At 56.3% G+C, this 18,882-nt stretch overlaps 1 protein-coding gene across 4 annotated transcripts in view; it reads right to left on the bottom strand.

Annotated features, from left to right (window-relative positions):
- Positions 1 to 18,882, bottom strand: part of AKNA (AT-hook transcription factor) — a 52,890-nt gene that overhangs the window by 1,405 nt on the left and 32,603 nt on the right. For all 4 annotated transcript variants that reach the window (XM_045791094.2, XM_087869432.1, XM_045791093.2 and 1 more), the window contains 13 exons: positions 18,549 to 18,756; positions 16,877 to 17,031; positions 16,589 to 16,783; positions 15,474 to 15,720; positions 14,413 to 14,519; positions 13,447 to 13,658; positions 11,849 to 12,011; positions 8,516 to 8,692; positions 7,865 to 7,980; positions 7,092 to 7,238; positions 5,811 to 5,906; positions 4,131 to 4,247; positions 3,665 to 3,857 (listed from right to left, as the gene is read on the bottom strand). In XM_045791094.2, the coding sequence (XP_045647050.2) occupies positions 3,665 to 3,857; positions 4,131 to 4,247; positions 5,811 to 5,906; positions 7,092 to 7,238; positions 7,865 to 7,980; positions 8,516 to 8,692; positions 11,849 to 12,011; positions 13,447 to 13,658; positions 14,413 to 14,519; positions 15,474 to 15,720; positions 16,589 to 16,783; positions 16,877 to 17,031; positions 18,549 to 18,756 (2,133 nt within the window). The remainder of the gene's footprint in view (positions 1 to 3,664; positions 3,858 to 4,130; positions 4,248 to 5,810; positions 5,907 to 7,091; positions 7,239 to 7,864; positions 7,981 to 8,515; positions 8,693 to 11,848; positions 12,012 to 13,446; positions 13,659 to 14,412; positions 14,520 to 15,473; positions 15,721 to 16,588; positions 16,784 to 16,876; positions 17,032 to 18,548; positions 18,757 to 18,882) is intronic.

Here is an 18,882-nt window from a genome sequence, read left to right as displayed (position 1 = left end):
CCCCGACGCTTGGGGGCTCAGTGTCCTCAGCTCTAAAATGGGAATCATAAACAGCGACTTGAGAGATGTGGTGGAAGGATGAAGGATGAGAAACAGGGGGGCCTGACCCAGATCAGGTCCCCAAAAACGGTTAGCTCAATCTCCCCCGTGTACTCAGTAAATATTGTTCGATCCTACACTATGTGGTAGCCAGTGCGCCTGGCCCTGGGGTTACACTGGGAACCGGCTGCCTTCTTGGGGCTTCTAACCTGAGAGCCAGATCGCAGGGAGACCAGCATCACCCCAGGTCAGGAGGAAACCCCCTTCACCGGAAACATAACATGGGGCCATTGGCCAAGTGTGGCGCAGTGAAGAGACGTGATTGTTATTGGGACTCTGTAGGAGTGGGGGGGTCTGGTTTCACTCCTCCAGTGCAGCAAGTGGAAGGGTGTCCTTCCTGGCCCGGCCCTACAGGGATGTGGGGTATCATTTAACGTGCTGGGGAGGATGTGGTAGGAGCCATGAGCTGCAGCATGGATTTCTCCAGGGACTCACTACAGCGCACAGCTAGCGTCGCCAAACCAGCAACCGGCAGGAAGAGGGTGTGGAGAAGAAAGCGAGTGGAGGAGACACGGAGAGAGAGGGTCTGGCCTAAATGAAGCGGGATAAGGTTAGGAGGACTTGGCCGGAGCCTGTCACTGGCATCTTGCTTGGCAAACTGTACTCTGGTCTTATTCTTGCTCCCCCCTTCTTCTGACCCACATTTGTGCACAGCATAGGAGGGAAGAGAGGGCTTTGCTGGGATCAGAATAGAGGTCTCGCCCAAGAAGATATGCAAATGGACACCAAGCACGTGAAAAGATGCTCAACAGCATTGGGCCATCAGGAAAACGCAACTGAAAACCACAGGGGATGCCATGTCGTGCGCTTGGCCACCACTGGATGACTGAAGCCCGAAGACAGATGTTGGTGAGGATCTGGAGAAATCCGAAGGCTCCCACAGCGCTGGTGGGAACGTTCAACGGTGCAAGCACTTTGGGAACCGGTCTGGCAGCTCCTCAAACAGAGGCGGTGCCTAACCCGGAGATGCCACTGCATCCTGGGTCCCGGGTGCCTGGCTCTGAGTTCAGTGTTTTCTGTACCAGCGCTTAGCTTGGTTATTCGCTGGCTACAGTCATGCTGATTTCATGGACGAGCAAGAGAAGCTCAGAGAGGCAAAGTGATGCAGGAGGCATGCCCCAAATCCTAGCCATTCCGCGGGGTGGCCGCAGGACCCTGGCCAGGGCACTGCACCCTTCAAGGACTGTCCCCCCACCTGAAAATTCCACACTTAGCCACCTCCCAGGATAGATCCCATAGGAACATTCCGGGGAAAAGCTCTGTCTGCTGCCTGGCACTCCAAGTGCCTCTGTAAATGTCAGCTCAGCGTCAGAGAGCTGCCAGGGCCAGCGCTGCGCTCACGCCCAGAGCTCCTTAATCAGCAACCAGGAGATGCCAGTTTATACCATCTGAACCCAATGAACAGGATTCTTGAATCCAATTCCCTCCTTCAGGGACTATCCGGTCTAACTACAGGGTTTCCACACACCCTACCTTCTAATCATTTGATAACCCGCTTGGCCCCAAAGGGACTTAAAACTCCCCCTAAGGCAGAAGCTACAGCCCCCCCCCCCCCACCCAAACAGAATCAAATCAGAAAACCTTCCTAGCTACCAAGCCTTTGGTGCAGGGGCTATAAGGCAGCTGGCCAGCAGGGGGCAGCACAGGCCCATAAACTTTCTAAAGGGCCCCCTGGCCTGTCAGTGAGCATGCTCAGTCTCACTGATGACAGCTGGAGAAACTTCAGAGCATCATCAGCCCAAATTCTGGAAGCATTGGAAGTACTATGGTTCCCGGCCAGCTTCTAGATACTGTGGGCTTTCCATGCATTCGTTCATTTCATTCTTACCACAACCCATTTCACAGACGAAAAAACTGAGGCACAGACTGGGAACAAAGCAACCACCCCCCCCCACACCCAAGGTTCCATGGCTACCACCGGCCAGGTCTGTGGGCACTACAGCTCAGGGCCTTTCCCCTTCCCTATGGCCTGGCCAGGCCTGGGCAGCAACCTGGTTAGGTCTGTCCACAGGTCTGAGCCTGGAAGGGTATGGAACAGCCTCAGAAGCAGAGAGACCCCTGCCTACCGCAGACACTCGCAGCTTTATCCTGGGCCACCAAATTCCAGGGAAACCTCTCCTGCCCTTGACCGGGAGCACAGGCAGGTGCCTCCAGCCCCTCTGCTGGGCCTGAGCATGCAGTCCGGCCTCCGGCAGCTGACGGGGCAGAATGTTCCCGGCGTCCGCCAAGGGCAGCCAGAACCCACGTCGCAGGCCCGAGACCTTACGGGGACGGGGGCTGGATGGCTCCTGGTGCCTCCGCTCCCAGCAAGCGCAGCCCGCACAGCGACTCTGGCCTCTTGCTGCCACAGACACAGGCTTCTGACGGTCTCCCGACCAACTCATTTCCCACTGAGGGAAACTGAGGCATAGCACTAGCTGCTGATCGTCGGGACGGGATGACAGATCTAATTTCAGGGTTCAGGGCTATTTCTCCCCCTGCACCTTCCTGTCCTGTTGAAGCCGCCTTTTCTCATTTTTCTTCTTCCTAACGACAGTGCTGCCCCGTAGCGCTCTCGGCTGTGAGGACAATGCCGCCCTTTTATCGGGCAGCGAGCGGCTGCCGGCACCGCCCCACACGTTCCGCACACATCTCACCTGCGTCTGGCCTCGCGCCTCATTTAATCCTCGCACAACCGTCCCCGGTCGAGACTATTACCCCATTTACCAGATGGGGAAAACTGAGGCCCAGAGAGGCAGTAGCTTTACTGAGGCTGCGGCAGCAGGAAGTGGCAGTCGGGATTCCAGCGCAGCTCGGAGTCCACACCCTGAACCACTTCTGCCCCCACTGCTCAAGTCTTTGCTCTCTTGCGGATGTTAGATCCAAATCCACGGGAAAAGGAAGAGCTCCTCCTGCCATCGGCCTGACCCGCCCTCCTCAGAGCTCAAGGCCCTCAGACACCAGCAAAGTCTGAGAGACGGTCACAGCCAAGAGGGGCCTAAGGACCCATGACAACCCAGGGGCACCTATGTGGCCTCCTGGGTGGGATCCCGGAGCAGAAAAGGTTCAGGTAAAAACTGTGGAAACCCGAATAAGCTGTGGGCTTTAGTTAGTAATAATGTATTAATATTGGCTCACTGTCAAATGTGCCCTATTAGTGTAAGATGTGAAGAATGAGGGAAGCTGTGTGCGTCTGTACTATCTGCTCCATTTCTCTATACGTCTAGAACTGTTCTCAAAAAGAACGCCCATTAGGAGACAGTGAGTGTGCACCTAGCAGCCTGCCGGGAAGTCCCACAAGGAAACGGGAAGCTTCCCAGGCGCCTTCCCTGTGAGCTCCTAGAGCACAGGGCCCTCTGCTGGGCTCCTCACTGCGGGCCCCCCACCGGCAAGCTGTCTCCCCGGTATGCAGCGAGCATTTGGGGTTTGTTGAGTGACTACACGAGTGTCCAGCCTGCTCTGCACATTATACACGTGGGGGAACCACAGGGGTACGGGGCGCCCGGGTTCTCAGCTGCGTGACACGGGTCTGACCGTGAATTCTGGAGTGAGACAGGCAGGGAGGAAGAGAGAGAAAGGTTCTTACACGGTGGCTGACGGATAAGGCATGATGGGAACCGAGGAGACGTAGGCAAACGCGGGAGGGGCTGGTGCTGGGGGCGCCGCCGCCAGATACCACAGTCCAGGGGGCGGCCGGGCCGGCGACCCCGCGCGCTTGGTCCGCTGCGTGGGGCTGGAGGCCGTGTGTGTGTTTCTTCTGGTGGCAGCCTTTTCTGGCCCTGGGAGGGAGGGACACCAGAGAGGACAGTCTGATCACTTGGGAAGACCTAGCCGAGAACTGGCGGTCCCCCCAGCCCATGTCCTGTGACGGCTGGACAGTGGACTGGCCACGCCAGGAGTGCCTGGCTTTGGGAAACAAATTCTCTGCCCAGCTCACTCTGTCCCAGGCTGGGAGAGTTGTCACCCCAGGGAAACAGCCCCTGCGGCCCCAAACCCCCATAAAGGAGAGCTGGGGGTCTATCTGGGAGAAGAGAGTGAGCGTCTGTCCCTACCCGAGGTGGCTGAGTCTGGGCCATCCATCGCTGGGGGGGGCCCGACTCGACCACACAGGGGGCATCGCTGGGGATCAGTGCGGGAAGGTCCCGGTGGGTCCCTGGTAACAGAACCACCTAGAAGAGGAGGAAGAGATGTCAGGAGAGGATTATGTCTGGATTACTGGGCCTGGAGCCCCAAGCAGACGTCCGTCAGCACCAACCGTCCCCCTGGGGTCCCCGCAGAGGTGACAAGCAGCCTCCCCTCGGGACTGTGACAGCGAGGGTCAGCATATAAGGAACCAGGCCTTCTGCTGAGGGCCTTTGTGCATTCTTTTATCAAATCCAACAAGCCACCGGGCTAGTTCCTACATCACTCCCCCATTTTACAGACCGGAAAACTGAGGCTCAAGAGCGTGAATGATTTGCCAAAATGTCCGAGTAGGAAACTGGCAGTGCTCAGTCTGAGCCCAAGCCCGGGCTCTCCCGAATGCAGCCCCTGAACCTACAGCCCTTCCTCCGCACTGAGACAGGCCCATTGTCCATGTGGGAGTGGCCCACAGTAGCCCCTCAGGCACCAGGGGGTCAGTGGAAGCCTAAGGGAGCAGGGGGAGGGTCGGCAACCTTGTTCTCTTCCCCAGCAAATCCTCAATAGGTCACCTGGTGGCATTCCAGGTTGGCCCACTTCTCTTTCAAGCCTCAGCTCAGCTGGAAGGCCTCCCACCCGCAGTGCTGAGTTACAGGCTCCCCGGCCCCACCTGTGCTCTCCGAGCCCCGCTCAGACCGCTGGTTCATCAGTGTCTGCTTCGTCCACGGCTCGGTATGGGAAGGTGCTCAATGAGTGAGTGAATGGATGAATCAATGAATGAATCAATGAACAAAAGAACAGGGAAGCCTGCTGGGACTCGAGCAAAGGCAAAGCAACATAATGGTGAAGAGCCAGAGCTCTGGAGTCACAACGACCTGGGTTCAAGTCCTGGCTCTCCCACTAGTAAGCTGTGTGCCCTTGGATAAGTTACTTAACCTCTCTGAGCCTCAGTTTCCTCACCTGTGAAATAGGCATAATAATAAAATGGAGAAAGCCTATTTCATAGGGTTGTGAGGATTAATGTTTGTAAATCCCTTAGCATGATGCTCTGTATACAGTGGGGGTTTAAAAAGTGACAACTCCATCATCATCATCATTGCTTGAAAGGGCCTTAGGACCATCTCCAATCCTTTCATTAGGGATGTGAAGCCTGAGGCTCAGAGAAGTTAAGGAACTTGCCTAAGGTCACACAGCAAGGCAGTGGCAGGACTGGGACTAGCACTCAGGGCTATATATTCTCTGGCCACTGCTCTCCCTATGACTCTTCCCTGTTGGGTCTGGGGGAAGGATGCAGAGTGGAAGGAGGATGGAGGGAAGATAGGACATAATCATCATGGCCTGGCCCCACCTCCACCCCCTTATCGGACTTAAGTCATGTCCAGGGTTTCTCCAAGTCATCGTCAAGGAAGGTGGCATCAGGCAGCAGCACCTGGAGGCACAGGTGTGAGGGCAGGACACACTGGGAGGGCTGAGGAGCCCCCCACAATCCCACTCCCTTGTCTGTCTCTTGACCCGCCACGGAGCTCAGGACAGGCCCACGTCCTGCACCCTTTCCTAAAGGGAGAAGTCACAGCCTCTGCACACTGACCACTTCTCCAGGTAGCGTCCCTCACCTGAGTCCTGGGTCCTGGCGTGTCGGCAATTGGGACAGGGGATTGCGCCACTGCCTCTTGGGGCCGTCTTGGGGGTCAGAACACAGTACTCCTGGCCTGGGGAAGAAACCAGACAGTCAGCTCTCTGCATGTTCGGAGAACTGGGGAGGGTCGGGGAGGCTCTGTCTCCTCTCCCTGACATGCAGAAGCAACCAACAGAGCCGAGCTCCGTCAGGGGGAAGCAGGCCTGGAGGACAGGATAAGCAAGGACAAACAGTGCTGCCCAGCCCTAGACCCCCACTTGCCGGGGGGCATTGGAATGGCTTGGGCACGAGGTCAGCTGTGTCTTCTCCCCGCGCTCCGAGTGGCTGTGAAATGGGGACCGTCACAGTACGGGTCTCATAGGCGTGTTGGAAGGGCTGAGTGGGGCCGTGCCCGTGTGGGGCTCTGCCTGGCACCCGGCAGATGGAACGTGCCCAGGTTGTTAGCAAGTTGGGCAGATGCTTGGGTCTTTACCCAGACCTGTCATCTGCTGCCTCGACCCTCCCTGAGTCTCAAATAAGACCTTTAGAATGTGGCCTGATCGCATCTCTTTTTTCTCCCCCATGCCTTGCGGGCTTCCCACTTCCTATGCTGTGTGCGTGTTACCTCGGGGGCCCCCGGACCGGCCCACTGTTCCCACTTCTAACCCCTCACTCTGTCAGCTCCATCCGGGTAGACACGCATCTTTCACTTCCTCCCTGGTCTCCTGCACCCAGCCCTATGGGTCTGCAGTGAACTGCCCTCCCTCCCGGGCTGGCATGGGTGAGAGCCATACCTGTAATTTACTTACTGTAACTTACACACTTAATCGCTTATTTGTTATTGTCTGCTATGCAGTCAGATTCATGAAAGTTGGAGCCATGTCCTATTTTAATGTTAAGCACTCCAAATTCCTACTGTGTGTCATCTGAGGTCTTACTACGTGCTGGGGGCCTAGTTCTTAAGACACAGGGGCACCTTGGGGCATCAGACCTGAAGGGAGGCCAGGGGTAAGTGATTTGGTGTCCACCCTGCACACAGTAGGTGCTTCATAACCCTCTGTGACTGACCAGCTAATGGGGCTTCCCCAGAAGCAACCGTGGGCCCTGGCACCGGCAGGCATCAGAGACTGTTTGGCGGATGAATGAATGGAGTCACAGAGGCGGCACTCCCTGGTGCTCCCTGTGTCACGGAATTCACAGAAATGATCATATTTCAAAGGCGCATGGACTTCCATGACAGGAGTCCTCCCTGCGGGCTGGGCCAGGCCCCGCAGCCCACCTGTGTACTGGCCCTGGAACGTGACCCTGTCTAGCCGCCTGGTGCTGCCGGCTCCTCTCGTTCCGTCCCGTGCTGACTGGGCACTGTCCTTGGTGGTCCGGCTCTTCTCAGAGAACAGTTGGGGGGAGGTTGGCTCAGATTCGGAACCTGGGGTAGAAAAAGAGGGGCAGCAAACGGGGTAGGGGAGGTTGGCAGAGCTCGGGGAGTGAGCCAATCCTAAATTCAGGCTTTGGGGCGGAGCTCAGGTTTTAATCCTACATCTGTCCCTTCGTACTCTCAGCCGACACATGTGGACCCCTGACCTTGTGCCAAGCGCTGGGCCGGACCCGCCGTGGAGGCCGTGCACGCACCCTCACAGCCATGCCAGCACGTAGCTACTATTATTTATCACTGCAGAGTTAGCGGTCCCTTTAACTGCACAGAGCAGGTAAACGACCTGGCCAAGGTCACCCACAGCCAGGAAGGAGCGAGGTGGGATGAACCCATCCCCTTCCCCTTCAGGCCATTCCCCTGCACTTCCGGGCTCTGGCGTCCTCATCTGCAGAATGTGGGGGATATGCCCCACTTGCAGTGAAGATGGAGATGAGGTCCCTACAAAGCCCTTCTAGAAACCTTAGAACACGTGACATACAGTGGCTATCACTGGAAGTGCATTGTATTTCAGCGAACTATGATAAGGCTCCTTCTAAGGCTATTGTTACGGTCCCTGACCACTGACCTCACAGGCCCAGACTCTAGCCTCCAGGAACCAGTCCAGGCAGGTGGTCACTTACTCAGGGACAGTTGGGGCACCTCCCGAGGCACTGAGGAAGACCTGGCTCGCCGCCTTCCTGTGGGCTCCGCTCGCTCCCCACCTGCAGGCTCACCAGACAATCTCTCTGTGGATTTACTAGCAAAAAGGAGCGAGAGAGGGACGAGGTCAGTGGATGACGTTTTATGCAGACTTTCAAGATGATCAGCCAGCAAGCCAACCCAGAGGAAAGCACGGAAGTCACAATCAAAGACTGTGAGTCGTGCTCGCAGAGAGCCTCTGTGACCCTCCGTTTCCTCATCTGTCAAGTGGGGATAATAACAGCAACTACCTTGGAGCGTTACAGGAAGGATTAACGAGACAACGTGCATGAAAACGTGCTTAGTGCCCTTCCATAGAAACACTTAGAAACAAACACTGAGCTGATTTTAGAGTCATCAGAGATGACCAGCTAAGGAGTAGCGGGTGGACATCCCGGGAACGCTCGGCTCTTCACGTGGGTGGTGAGTTCAGGTCATGCTTAGATATTTGATGCATCAAATATTACACGGTAAGAACTGTCAGAGTAGGAGAGGGCTGTGAGTTCCCATGCGTGGAGAGCCCCCGAGGCAGCCAAGTCTCCCTACTGCCACTGGCACCAGGGCACAAGGGCGAGCGTTTTGGGGTCACCCACCTGCCATAGTGGGAGCCCCAGGAAGCTGAGGCATCGGCTGGCCGGGCCCGGGCCCGGGCGGGGCGGTTGAGGGTGGAGGCCGGGCGCGCCGGGCTGCCCTGGGCTGGCTGGTGCAGGCTGTCTTCCAGTCGCAGACGGAGACGGGAGACCTCCTCTTGCAGCTCTCGGATGGCCTGGCTGGGGTGGAGATGGGACAGAAACAAAGAGCGCATGTACAATGCCCTGAGCTGCGGCCACCCCCAGAGGGCCTCCCCGATGCCCCAGGCTTGTCCCTTTCCTGCGGGCCCCAGGTCCAGCTCTGCCGTGAACTGATTCTGGAACTTCCTCGTGTGTCCTTTTTTCTTGCTACCTATCTCCACACTTACGAGTTCACATCCCTGTACATTTGGTGGGTAAAGCAGCACATCCTTCGAGGTTCACCCAACCCACCCCCACTCTGCTGTGCAGGGTCTCTGGTAGCTCTTCTGAAACACCAGAGGCACATTGTCAAGATCGAGGGGAGGATGCAGAATGAAGAAGGCATTGCCGAAGGTCCACTTTAAAATCTGCATTCTGACCTGCCTGGGCTGCCTTCCATCCTTTTCTTTCTTTTCTTTTTTTCTTTTCTTTTCTTTTCTTTTCTTTTCTTTTTTCTTTTCTTTTCTTTTTCTTTCTTTCTTTCTTTCTTTCTTTCTTTCTTTCTTTCTTTCTTTCTTTCTTTCTTTCTTTCTTCCCTCCTTCCCTCCCTCCCTCCCTTCCTTCCTTCCTTCCTAATATTTATGTATTTGACAGAGAGAGAGCACAAGCAGGGACAGCAGCAGGTAAAGGGAGAAGCAAGGAGCCCGCTGCAGGGCTTGATCCCAGGATCCCGGGATCAGGACCCTAGCTGAAGGCAGATGCTTAACCGACTGGGCCACCCAGATCCCGCCGTCCTTGACTCGTTTACCGCTGTGTGTAGAAACGCTAACTAACAGCCCAGGCCTGGCGCCTTCACACACTCACTCAGCCCATCCCTCCTGGCTTCCCCTGAACATTGCCCCGATTGTTCAAGCCCATCTGTCTGCCAGTGGCAGAAGACGCTTGGACGTGAGCAGGCTGGAGGTGCAGGGCGCTCTCTGCAAGGCTGCTGGAATCTGCGGGGACCCCCAAACACAGCCTAGCCTCCTCCTGGCAAGTATCTCAACGAGCCGCTCTCTTCTATGGAGTAAGTACTGTTCGCATCTCTGTGCAGCCAGCACCCGAATCTCAGAGTCTCATCTGACACACGGCATTCGGACGCTGGCATCGGGGCAGACAGTCCTCCCCCACAGCCCTACACAGAAACCCCCTACACACAGAGCGTCAGAGTCTGGGCTCGGCACGGCCTGGGCTCCTGCCGACGCTCCATGTCCTCCTTGGGCCAGCTTCTCGCGCGGGGCCCCCCTCGGGGTTACTTCTTGCTTGGTGGCCCTCGACTGGAGGATGAGTGTCTCCTGGGGCCACCTGCAGCTCTCAGCGTGTGTCTGAGGGAGCTGAGAGCTCTCTAGCTAGGCCCCGGGCAGTGTGTGTCCAGGGCAGCTGGGTCTCCTGGCAATCCCCAGGGAGACGTTTGTTGGGGTTTCCAAGGCCAACAGCAGGGTGTCTGCAGGAGAGCGAGAGCTCACGTCACCAGTTCACTCCTGCAGGACTGGAAGGCAACTGTGGGAGGCAAAGGTGGCGGAGTGAGGGCCTGGGACTCAGAACACCCACTGGGGTGTCGCTTGCCCCCTCTGGGCGTTTCTATCAGGATCTCAGTCTTCCTGACTTGATTCTTGAGTGACTGAGAGCCAGCTGGCATTTCCAGTTTGTCTTTCCCTGCAAACTTTTTCCCCTGCTGAGTTCCCCGTCTCTGTATCAGTGTCCAACTGGTTGGCCAGCCAGAAGTCTGGCTCATTCGAGACTATTCTCCCTCCCTGAATGCCCCCAAAAGTTAACCAGCTCCCAAGTCCTATGGGCCCAATGCCTGAGTGTCTCTTTTCAAATGTACCCCCATTCCTGCTGACTGTCCCCATCCTGTCTGTCCTGGGGAAGCGGCCTTCTTGGCAGTCTCCCCACCTTGCCTCCTTCTCACCCAGCTAGTGGCCAGAGAACTTCTAAAACGTGAACCTGACCTTGCCACTCCTGTTTAAAATTCCCCTCTTCATCCTCAGCTGCAGCTATATGCATTCAGGAATACTCCGTGAACTCATTTCTCTGAGCTGAGCCACATCCAAATCTCTCACCATGGTGTTTGAGGCCCTCCGAGGCCCCCCCAGGTCTCCTGGGCTCCCTCTCCACGGCTCAGCGCTCACCACTGCACTCACGCTCGGGGACCCGGCTAAAATGAGTGCTTGGCTCTGCAAAGGTGGTGGGTGCTCTCTCACCCGTAGAGGCCTTTGCACATGCTCTTTCCCCTGCCAGGAACACTCTTCCATCTCCCTTCCTTCTGGTCTCAGCTGAGATACCCCTTCCTCCGGGAAGCCCTCCCTGAAGCCTCTGACTGGGCCTCATGTCCCTTGTCTGTGTTCCCACAGTCCTCGGAGCCTCTGCTGCCACTGCACTTGGACTGGGGAGTATGACCATGTGTTTCTTTGTTCATCCTACAAGGCGGCGGCGAGCCTTCCTAGGCCAAGGACAGTCTTGTCCACTATCGTATCCCCAGGGCCTACTGTATCACTGACATGTGAGCTGGATTCCACCACCGGTGCAACAGGAGACAGCGGGAGCACACTTATTAAACCCCGGCCCGGAAGCCAAACGCCAGCCCGTCACCCGCCTTTGCAAACAGGGAACATGACAGGCCCGTGATGGCACAGGCCCAGAGGCCTCCGAAGGGGTCCCACAGAGCAGCCTTCCCCATGCACCTGGGACAGATAACCCCCATGCAACAAAGGCATGGGATTGATTATTGGCCAAAAGCAACTCAAAGGAGAGGTAACAGGGCTGGCCACCCTATTTTCCCACTTCTGTTCAAGGAGCAAAGAGCAACTTTCTTAACAGAACAATGGTGCCTGGATTAAAAAGAAGAGAATCGAGGACCAGCCCCTCCTCAGTTCATACAATGACAGCAGCAACTGCTGAAAATCAACCCCCCGGGCAGTGTAGACCAGCCTTGGAAGAGAAATACTGGGGGGGCAGGGAGCCAGGTCTCAGCACCAGGAAGGTGAACCCCTAGGTCATTTCCCACTGGCTGGGGAAGTGTCCTCAAAGTTAGCATCACCGAGGTTTCACGGAGCGGCTCGGAGCTGGGAGGCAGGGTCCGAGGGCCCCTGCACGGCCACCACCGGGCATTACTGCTGAGCAAGCCCCAGCCTCCCCCGGGCCTCACCGTCCCCTCTCTGTGCTGGTCCCACTTACTCTCGCCCTGTCCTGGTGAGGAGGAAGGTGTGGGCGCTCTCTGCTGCTCCATGGGGCAGAGTGGCGGCTGCAGGGGCCAGAGTGGGCGGGGGGCTGATTGTCGCACTTGGAGGGAGCTGTTCGGAAATCCGCTTTCGCCCCTCGAACTCTGAGCCAGGGACCTCTAGGGAGGCAGAAAGAGACCAAGGTGAGTTTACCCGGATAGGATCTTCCCAGCACGAATTTCTGCGGGTAGAGGTCATGGGCAGAGACAGTGCCGGCTGAGGTCATAATTGAAGTTTCCAATGAGGTCACTGTCCCACTGACCTCAGACCCCGAAGATGTGGTCATTGCTGGGAGCTTGGAGCGCAGAGCTGGGCCTGCAGAGCTGTTTCTACCTAGACTCCCCCACCATCAATCCATTCAGCATCAGATGTGAGTCTTCTCGAACATTCCCCTATAATGAGGACTTGCTCCTCACATGGACCGCTCCCCAGACTCTGCCATGCATCACCATGTTGTTCAGGGACTGGCTCCAGAGCCCCTGTGTCCCCCTAAAATGATAATCACACCTTTGCCTTGTGTGCATGCTTCTGGGGAGAGGACTCAAAACTTTAGCCTCTCAAAGGCAATCAGAGGTTAAATACCACTCATCTGGCCTATGCATTCACCCAAGGAGCCCTTGGAACACTAATCAATAATAGAAAAAGGAACAGACTATCGATACAGGGAACAATCTAGATGAATCTACAGAGATAGACTAAGTGAAAAAGTCAACCCCAAAATCATTTCCATCATTCCATTTACAGGACATTCTTGGAATGATGAAATTACAGAAAGAGAGGACAGACCGAAGACTGAAGGTCACCATGAGTTAAGGAGGGCGTGCAGGGAGGAGGGGCATGGACGTAATGTGTCCATAAAGGGGCAACAGGAGGGGTCCTGGTCAAAATCTGCACCACGGTTTTGCAAGATGTTATCTCTGGGGGAAACCGGGTGAAGGGCACATGGGATCTCCCTGGATGATGTCTTACGACTACATGTGAATCTATAATTGATCGAACTTTTAATTAAAGTTTAACTTTAAAAGTTTTCAATGATGAGCCTTGGAAAGAGCCTTTGGAGGGGCGAGGGGTGACAGGGAGGAGCTGAGGTTCTTATCACACTCGGTTTGTTGGTCTGTGTTCATTTTGTGAAAATTCATCAAATGATGTTCTTTCTTGTATGTTTAATTTCAGGAAAAAGCTTATGTGCATCTTTTTAAAGGTTTAAAACTGAAATCACAGGACTTAAAGACATGGAGGTATTCAGGACATCATGTTAGTCAAAGGAGGTTACTAAACACTCACATAGATACTACATCCCATTTCCGTTTCCGGTGTATCCAAGTAAACACACACACGGGCACGGAGGACAGCCCACGGGTTCGACCCCCAAATGTGGCTGCGATGGTTTTTGGCATATTATTTCTCTTTTCCCTGTAGTTTCAAATGTGCCCGCCATGAACCCGTAGGATATTTTGTATCCTAATGGGGAATGAAATTTTTTATTGGTTTGATTTTTCAGTCCATGCCATCCAGCCACTCCCGGTTCAGGCCAACCCAGATGCGTCCACTCACCCGTCTCGGCCACCAGCGCCCGCCCTGCGGGGAAGCTCGCTGCCCTCTGCCACAGAGGACTGGCCCGGCCCGAGGGTCGCCTCTGGGCTCGGCTCCTGGGTGTGCTGGGCTCCGTGGCTCTTCTGGGGACTGGAGGACCCCTGGTCTGGGGGTGCGAGGCTGCATCCCGGTGCTCAGATGAACTGAAAGGCTGGGCCAATGTTCCCGCAGTGCTGAGGGAGCGTGGAGGGAGAGACGTGTTGAGATCGCACGGACAGGCCCTGGCCTCCGAGCCCTTCCACATGTTAAGCTAGTGAGCTTCTGACCTTGAGTCTTGGCACCCCTGCACGCACAGGGTTTCTGAGGGTGCACCCAATTATACGTGCATTTCTGTCTAAACGGCAGAGCTGGGCACCTGCCTCCCCACAGATGCAAGATTATAAAGCTCAAGTTCATTTTTAGAAAATATACAGAGCAACAGAATTTCTAATCCTTTCTTCCCACGCAGCCCTGGGTGGCCGGGCAGGCCTCCTACGGGGCGCCGTACCAGCTTTGGAGGCTGTCATTCCACATAGCGGCTCGTCAGTCCACCCTTCACCAGAGGCCCCTCCTCAGTCCTTGCCTTGGGGTTCCGGGCCCGTCTCATCCCAGGTTGTCCCCCTGACTGCCCTTTATCCTTGGCCCTCACCTCCCACCACACTCCTGTACATCTTCGTTCTCCATTCACTCATTCATTTGCTCAAAAGATACTTTTGCCCCGGGCCGTTGCTGACTGCCTGAGTGACGCTGGGCTAGTCACTTTCCCTCTCGGAACCTTGGTTCCCCTCTATCCATAAGGTGGGGGCAAGGAACCCTGGTTGGGGGATGAGGTGAGGGCTCTGAGAATGCCCAGACCATTGACCCCTGCCCTGGAGCTCATGGCACTTTGATTCCCAGGCTACTGCTCCATGTGCGATGCTGATGGGGAAGGGGGGGGTCCGGGGGTACCTGATGTGGGAGAGTCGGTGCTCTGGTGTTTGGGTGAGGGGCGACACTCTGCTGGTTTCTGAGCCCACAAAGCCACTGTCTGTCTCTGGGGACGCCATCCAGGACTCCTGAAAGAGGCGGTGTCCCTTTAAGTCTCAGGAATGTGCCTGAGGCAAGCTGGGAAGCCCTTTCCCAGTCCGGGCCTGGGCCTCACATTCCAGAGGCTCGCAGGCTGGGAGGCTGGCCCAGCTCCCAGCAGCCAGGCCCCTGTGTGAGGGTCCTCAGGCGCTCAGGACCAGCAGCAGGCCAACGGCAGGGACTCCACGCCCTGAGAGGACCCTGAGCAAGTCCTGCTTCCCTGAGGCCCTCGGGAGAGATCCTGTGGCAGATTTGCTGAGCTGAGGAAGAGGGGAAGGAGAAGGAAGGAGAAAGCGGTCTCATCCTGGGCATGGGAGTCACGCTTCCACAGGTCTCCCCCCTCGGGCCTGGAATGCCAGGGTCCTGTCTGACTGCAGAATGCCCCGGCCCAATGAATCGGGAGAACAAAATTCATCCAACGTGCACCCCTCCTCAACACCACGAAGAACACGATCAGGCAACACAGGTGTCTGCCCTCAACAAGTTCATGGTCTCGTGCAGATTTCTTACTACAGGGTCATTAAGACTACAGGTGTGTGTGTGTGTGTGTGTACACACATGTATACGCGTTGTTCTATGGGACGATCCATAGCATAAGTGACACTTCCATAGTGATCTGTGACTCCTGCAACAGTTTAAAAATTGCTGCTCTAATGTCACAAACAGGCTATGCGGTCAAAGACTGTCCCGGCCCCCATCTGTGCTCAGCAGGCTCAGAGAAATGCAGACAGTGGGCCACAAGCTCTCAGAGGACAAGCAAGAGCTCCTGGTAGGGGGACAGGAGTAGGTGGAGTGACAGCAAGAGGTGGCACTGGGCATAAGCCCTGAATGTTGGGCAGAACTCTAACTGGCAAGGACTGGGAGCAGCAGGCATTCTGGAAGGGTGTGAGCAAAGGCTGGGGGCCAGAACTCTCCAGGAGATCCCACCCCAGGTGCATGCTTACCTCTGGGTGGGGCCCCCCAGCTTGGTGCAGAGACTTCTGTGGAAGTTGTTCAGAGATGCCACTTCCCTCTAGGCTGGTCAGACTACTCCGGTGTGATCCCGCGATCTTGGTGCCCCGAGGGTGGGGTGGCCTGCTGGGGCCTGGAGGAGCAGCGTCGGCTTTGTCCAGGCCCCGGAGGGACCCCTCTCTGGCCGCGGATGTGTGGAAGCCTGCTGGCTTCACAGACCCCACCGGCTCCACAGTCTCCCTGGCAGGCAGGGGGAGAGACACAGTGACTCTGAGCCCTGGCAGGGGCTGTCCAGCCCTGTCCTGGGAGTCATACTGTCTGGGACACAAGCTCAGGTGCCAGACACCACCGGTGGCCCACCCTGGTCTTGTCATCTTCTAGCCGTGTGACCTTGGGCAAAGCACTACCCCTCTCTGAACTTTACTCTTCTCATATGTCAAGTGGGGATGGCCAACAAAACCCGTCCAACACACCACAGGGGCAACAGCGTGCGAACAAATGAGCTATGGTTTCATTTCTCAGCCGCCCAGAAATTTGCCTCCTATCTTCCCTACTTCAGCCCCTTCCAGAAACTTCAATCTCCTCAAAGGCTTATGTCATCCTTAGACATGGAAGATCAGTATTTCGTGTGACAAATAGAAACTAACTTTAGACATAAACAGAAGACACATGAAAACAGTCTTATTCTATTCTCAATAGATCCTGTCGTCTGCCAAAGGCTCTGGGCCCGAGGCCTGCTCATTTCTTCTTTCTTTCTTTCTTTCTTTCTTTCTTTCTCTCTTTCCTTTTAAAGGAAGATCAAGAGAGGCACTGAGGATGTAATGGCACTGAAACTTTCCCCTTGATGCACTTGGAAGGTCTGAGACTGAAAAGGAGAGTAATTGTATCTAAGGCCGCCTGTGTCCCACCAAAAACCATGCCCGCCCCACCCAGAATCACTGCCAGAGGTCTCCATGGTGGATTCGTCCCAGGGCTTGGAGAGACGAGAGCAACAGATCGGGAAAACCATTTCTAAGCGGTAAAGAGTCATCTCGCTCACTAGGACCCTTACCACCCCTGTGGCTTCAGGGTTGGTTCAGGGACGAGTGGGGGAGGCTCACAGACATACTTGAGGGGGGCCCTGTGACTTCTTTCAGCCGGGGCCGGAAGCTGCCTTCTGGGGATCCTGGTGGCCTCAGAGTTTCCTGGAGCTGGAGCCGGGCCATCAACTTCCACTATATGGCCTTGACCATCTTCCTCCTCCTCCCCCTCCCCCTCCTCCTCCATCTGCATGGCTTCTGGAAGGGACTTGACGCTGAGGTACCTGGGGAACACAAAGGAGCATGACCCCTGCCCCAGAGGGCAGCCGAGATCTGCTCCCTGGGCCCGACACCCTGGCCATCCTCCTGGTACTCACCGCTCTAGGAGGCCGTGGAAACCCTGCTCCACCTGTAGCTCCTTGTGCCTGAGTGCTGCTGGGAGGCCCGGGGGCCTACTGTCCCCCTCACTGCTGGCTGCACTAAGCTCCACATTCACGTGCGACGCGCAGGGGCCCGCGCTGGCGGCATCAGGCTGGGGCCAGAAAGCCAGAGGGACAGAGATTCAGCAGATAAGCAAACACCACCCTGTAGGGACCTACCGTACACCAGGCCCATGCTGGGAGCCGAAGAGTAATAGGTTAGACTCCCGAACCCCATCGCCCTCAGGCGTGGGCAGAGCGTAGGGACGGGGTGGTGCGATCTTCAGCACTGACTGCCCTTAACTGCATATCTGCTCCCCGCCAGGCGCCGCTCAGACAGCACTTCTCCATAAGCCCAGCCCGGACGGCTACCACAGCCCATTGACAGATGGGAAACTGAAGCTCAAATGATTTGCCCCAGCATACAACAGAAGCGAGGGCCAGAGCTGAGATTTAAACCCAGATTTCCCGCCAGAAGCATTTCTCCTCATTCGCTGCATTCCAGTATGGACCCCGAACCCCCAAAACACCTCCCCTGCGGGAGCATGGGAGCCCCTCAAGATGATGCACTCAGGTTTTCACCCATTAGTGCATGAGACAGCACCTGGGGGAGCTTTCCCCAGTGCGAGAGCTTCCCCCCACCCTGGGGACGCCAAGGGCTCCGCCGCGCCCAGCCCACCGTCAGCCCCCACCTCACCTGCCATGCTGCCCCTTCCTCTTGCTCCGTCCCCAACACACACGTCTGTGCAGCATGGGCAGCAAGGTCTAGAGATTCCCCTGCTGTCACCGGTGTGACCACTGTCCCCTCACTCTGCTCAACTATATGCCACGCAAACAGTGATCGTCTCCCAGGGGCTTGTGACGTGGGCCGGAGAGACTTCTACAAAGTCCCTTCTGCGCAGGCCCTTGTCTAGTGTCTCCGGATCTGTGAATAGTCCCCTGGACTGAATAGTCCCCTGGGACGCTAGAGGCCATCCCTTCCCCCCTTCCTCTCACCACCGTGGCAGGTAGGGGCAAACGGGCCTTCTACTCCTCTCTCAGGTCCATACACATCTCTCCATCTGCCCTGCCCCACCCCACCTAACTGCACACCCTCTTTTAACACCCCTGCTGAAAAACCCATGCAGAGTTTAAGGACAAGCCCTTGCCGGGACTCGCAAGCCCTGACAGCATGGGGCCCCTGCCTGCGCTCCGGCCACAGCTCTCAGACATCTGCCCCGTCACAGTCCATACTCCAACCACAGGGCCTTTGCACAGGCTGTTTCCCCTGCTGCACGGCTTCTCTTCTTCTGCGTGAAGCAATTCCCACTCACCCTCTGATCCCATGAAAACATTTCTTCCTCAAGGAACGTTTCTCTGGCCCTCTAAAGTCGGTCATGTTACCCTGTTACCCACTCTCCTAGAGCCCCATAATTCTCCTTTGGAGCCCTGAGCAAAATAGAATTAGTCTGGCTGGACAGAAAACTCCATGGGGGTAGAGGCCACCTGTTTCTGTTTGTTTCCCACTGAATTTCCACCATGAGACATGGGTGCTGGCATTTGGTACGTATTTCACAAGGATGTAGTGAGGAAGTCAATTAGCGGAGAAGAGAAGGAAAGGATGGTCCAGGACGGCTGGGCCAAGAGGTACCTGAGGGCAGAGGGTCTGGCCAGCAGGGGCGGGGGCTTGTCCTGAAGGAGAAGGCAGGCAGGCTGGCTGGTGCAGGGAGGGCGAGGCTGGGGGGCTGTCTGGAGTGGAGTCTGACCCGACTCGCTCTGGCTCCTGCTGGTTCTGGTCCATGCGGTCCTTCAGCTCTTCCAGGCGAATTCCCAGCTGGAATATCTCCTCCTCTAGCTCCCTGCAACGGGGAGACATCAGCACCCAGAGCCTGTGACAGCAGCCACATTGGGCAGGGCCGGGAGGCCGTGCTTGAGAGCAGAAACCCCAGAGAATGCCGACCGAGGGTCCACTCAACGTCCTAATT

The sequence above is a fragment of the Ursus americanus genome, chromosome 18 (assembly GCF_024610735.1).
Source record: "Ursus americanus isolate L20-20 chromosome 18, mUrsAme1.1.p, whole genome shotgun sequence".
NCBI classification, from domain to species: domain Eukaryota; kingdom Metazoa; phylum Chordata; class Mammalia; order Carnivora; family Ursidae; genus Ursus; species Ursus americanus.
This window is presented reverse-complemented; position numbering and strand designations above follow the sequence as displayed.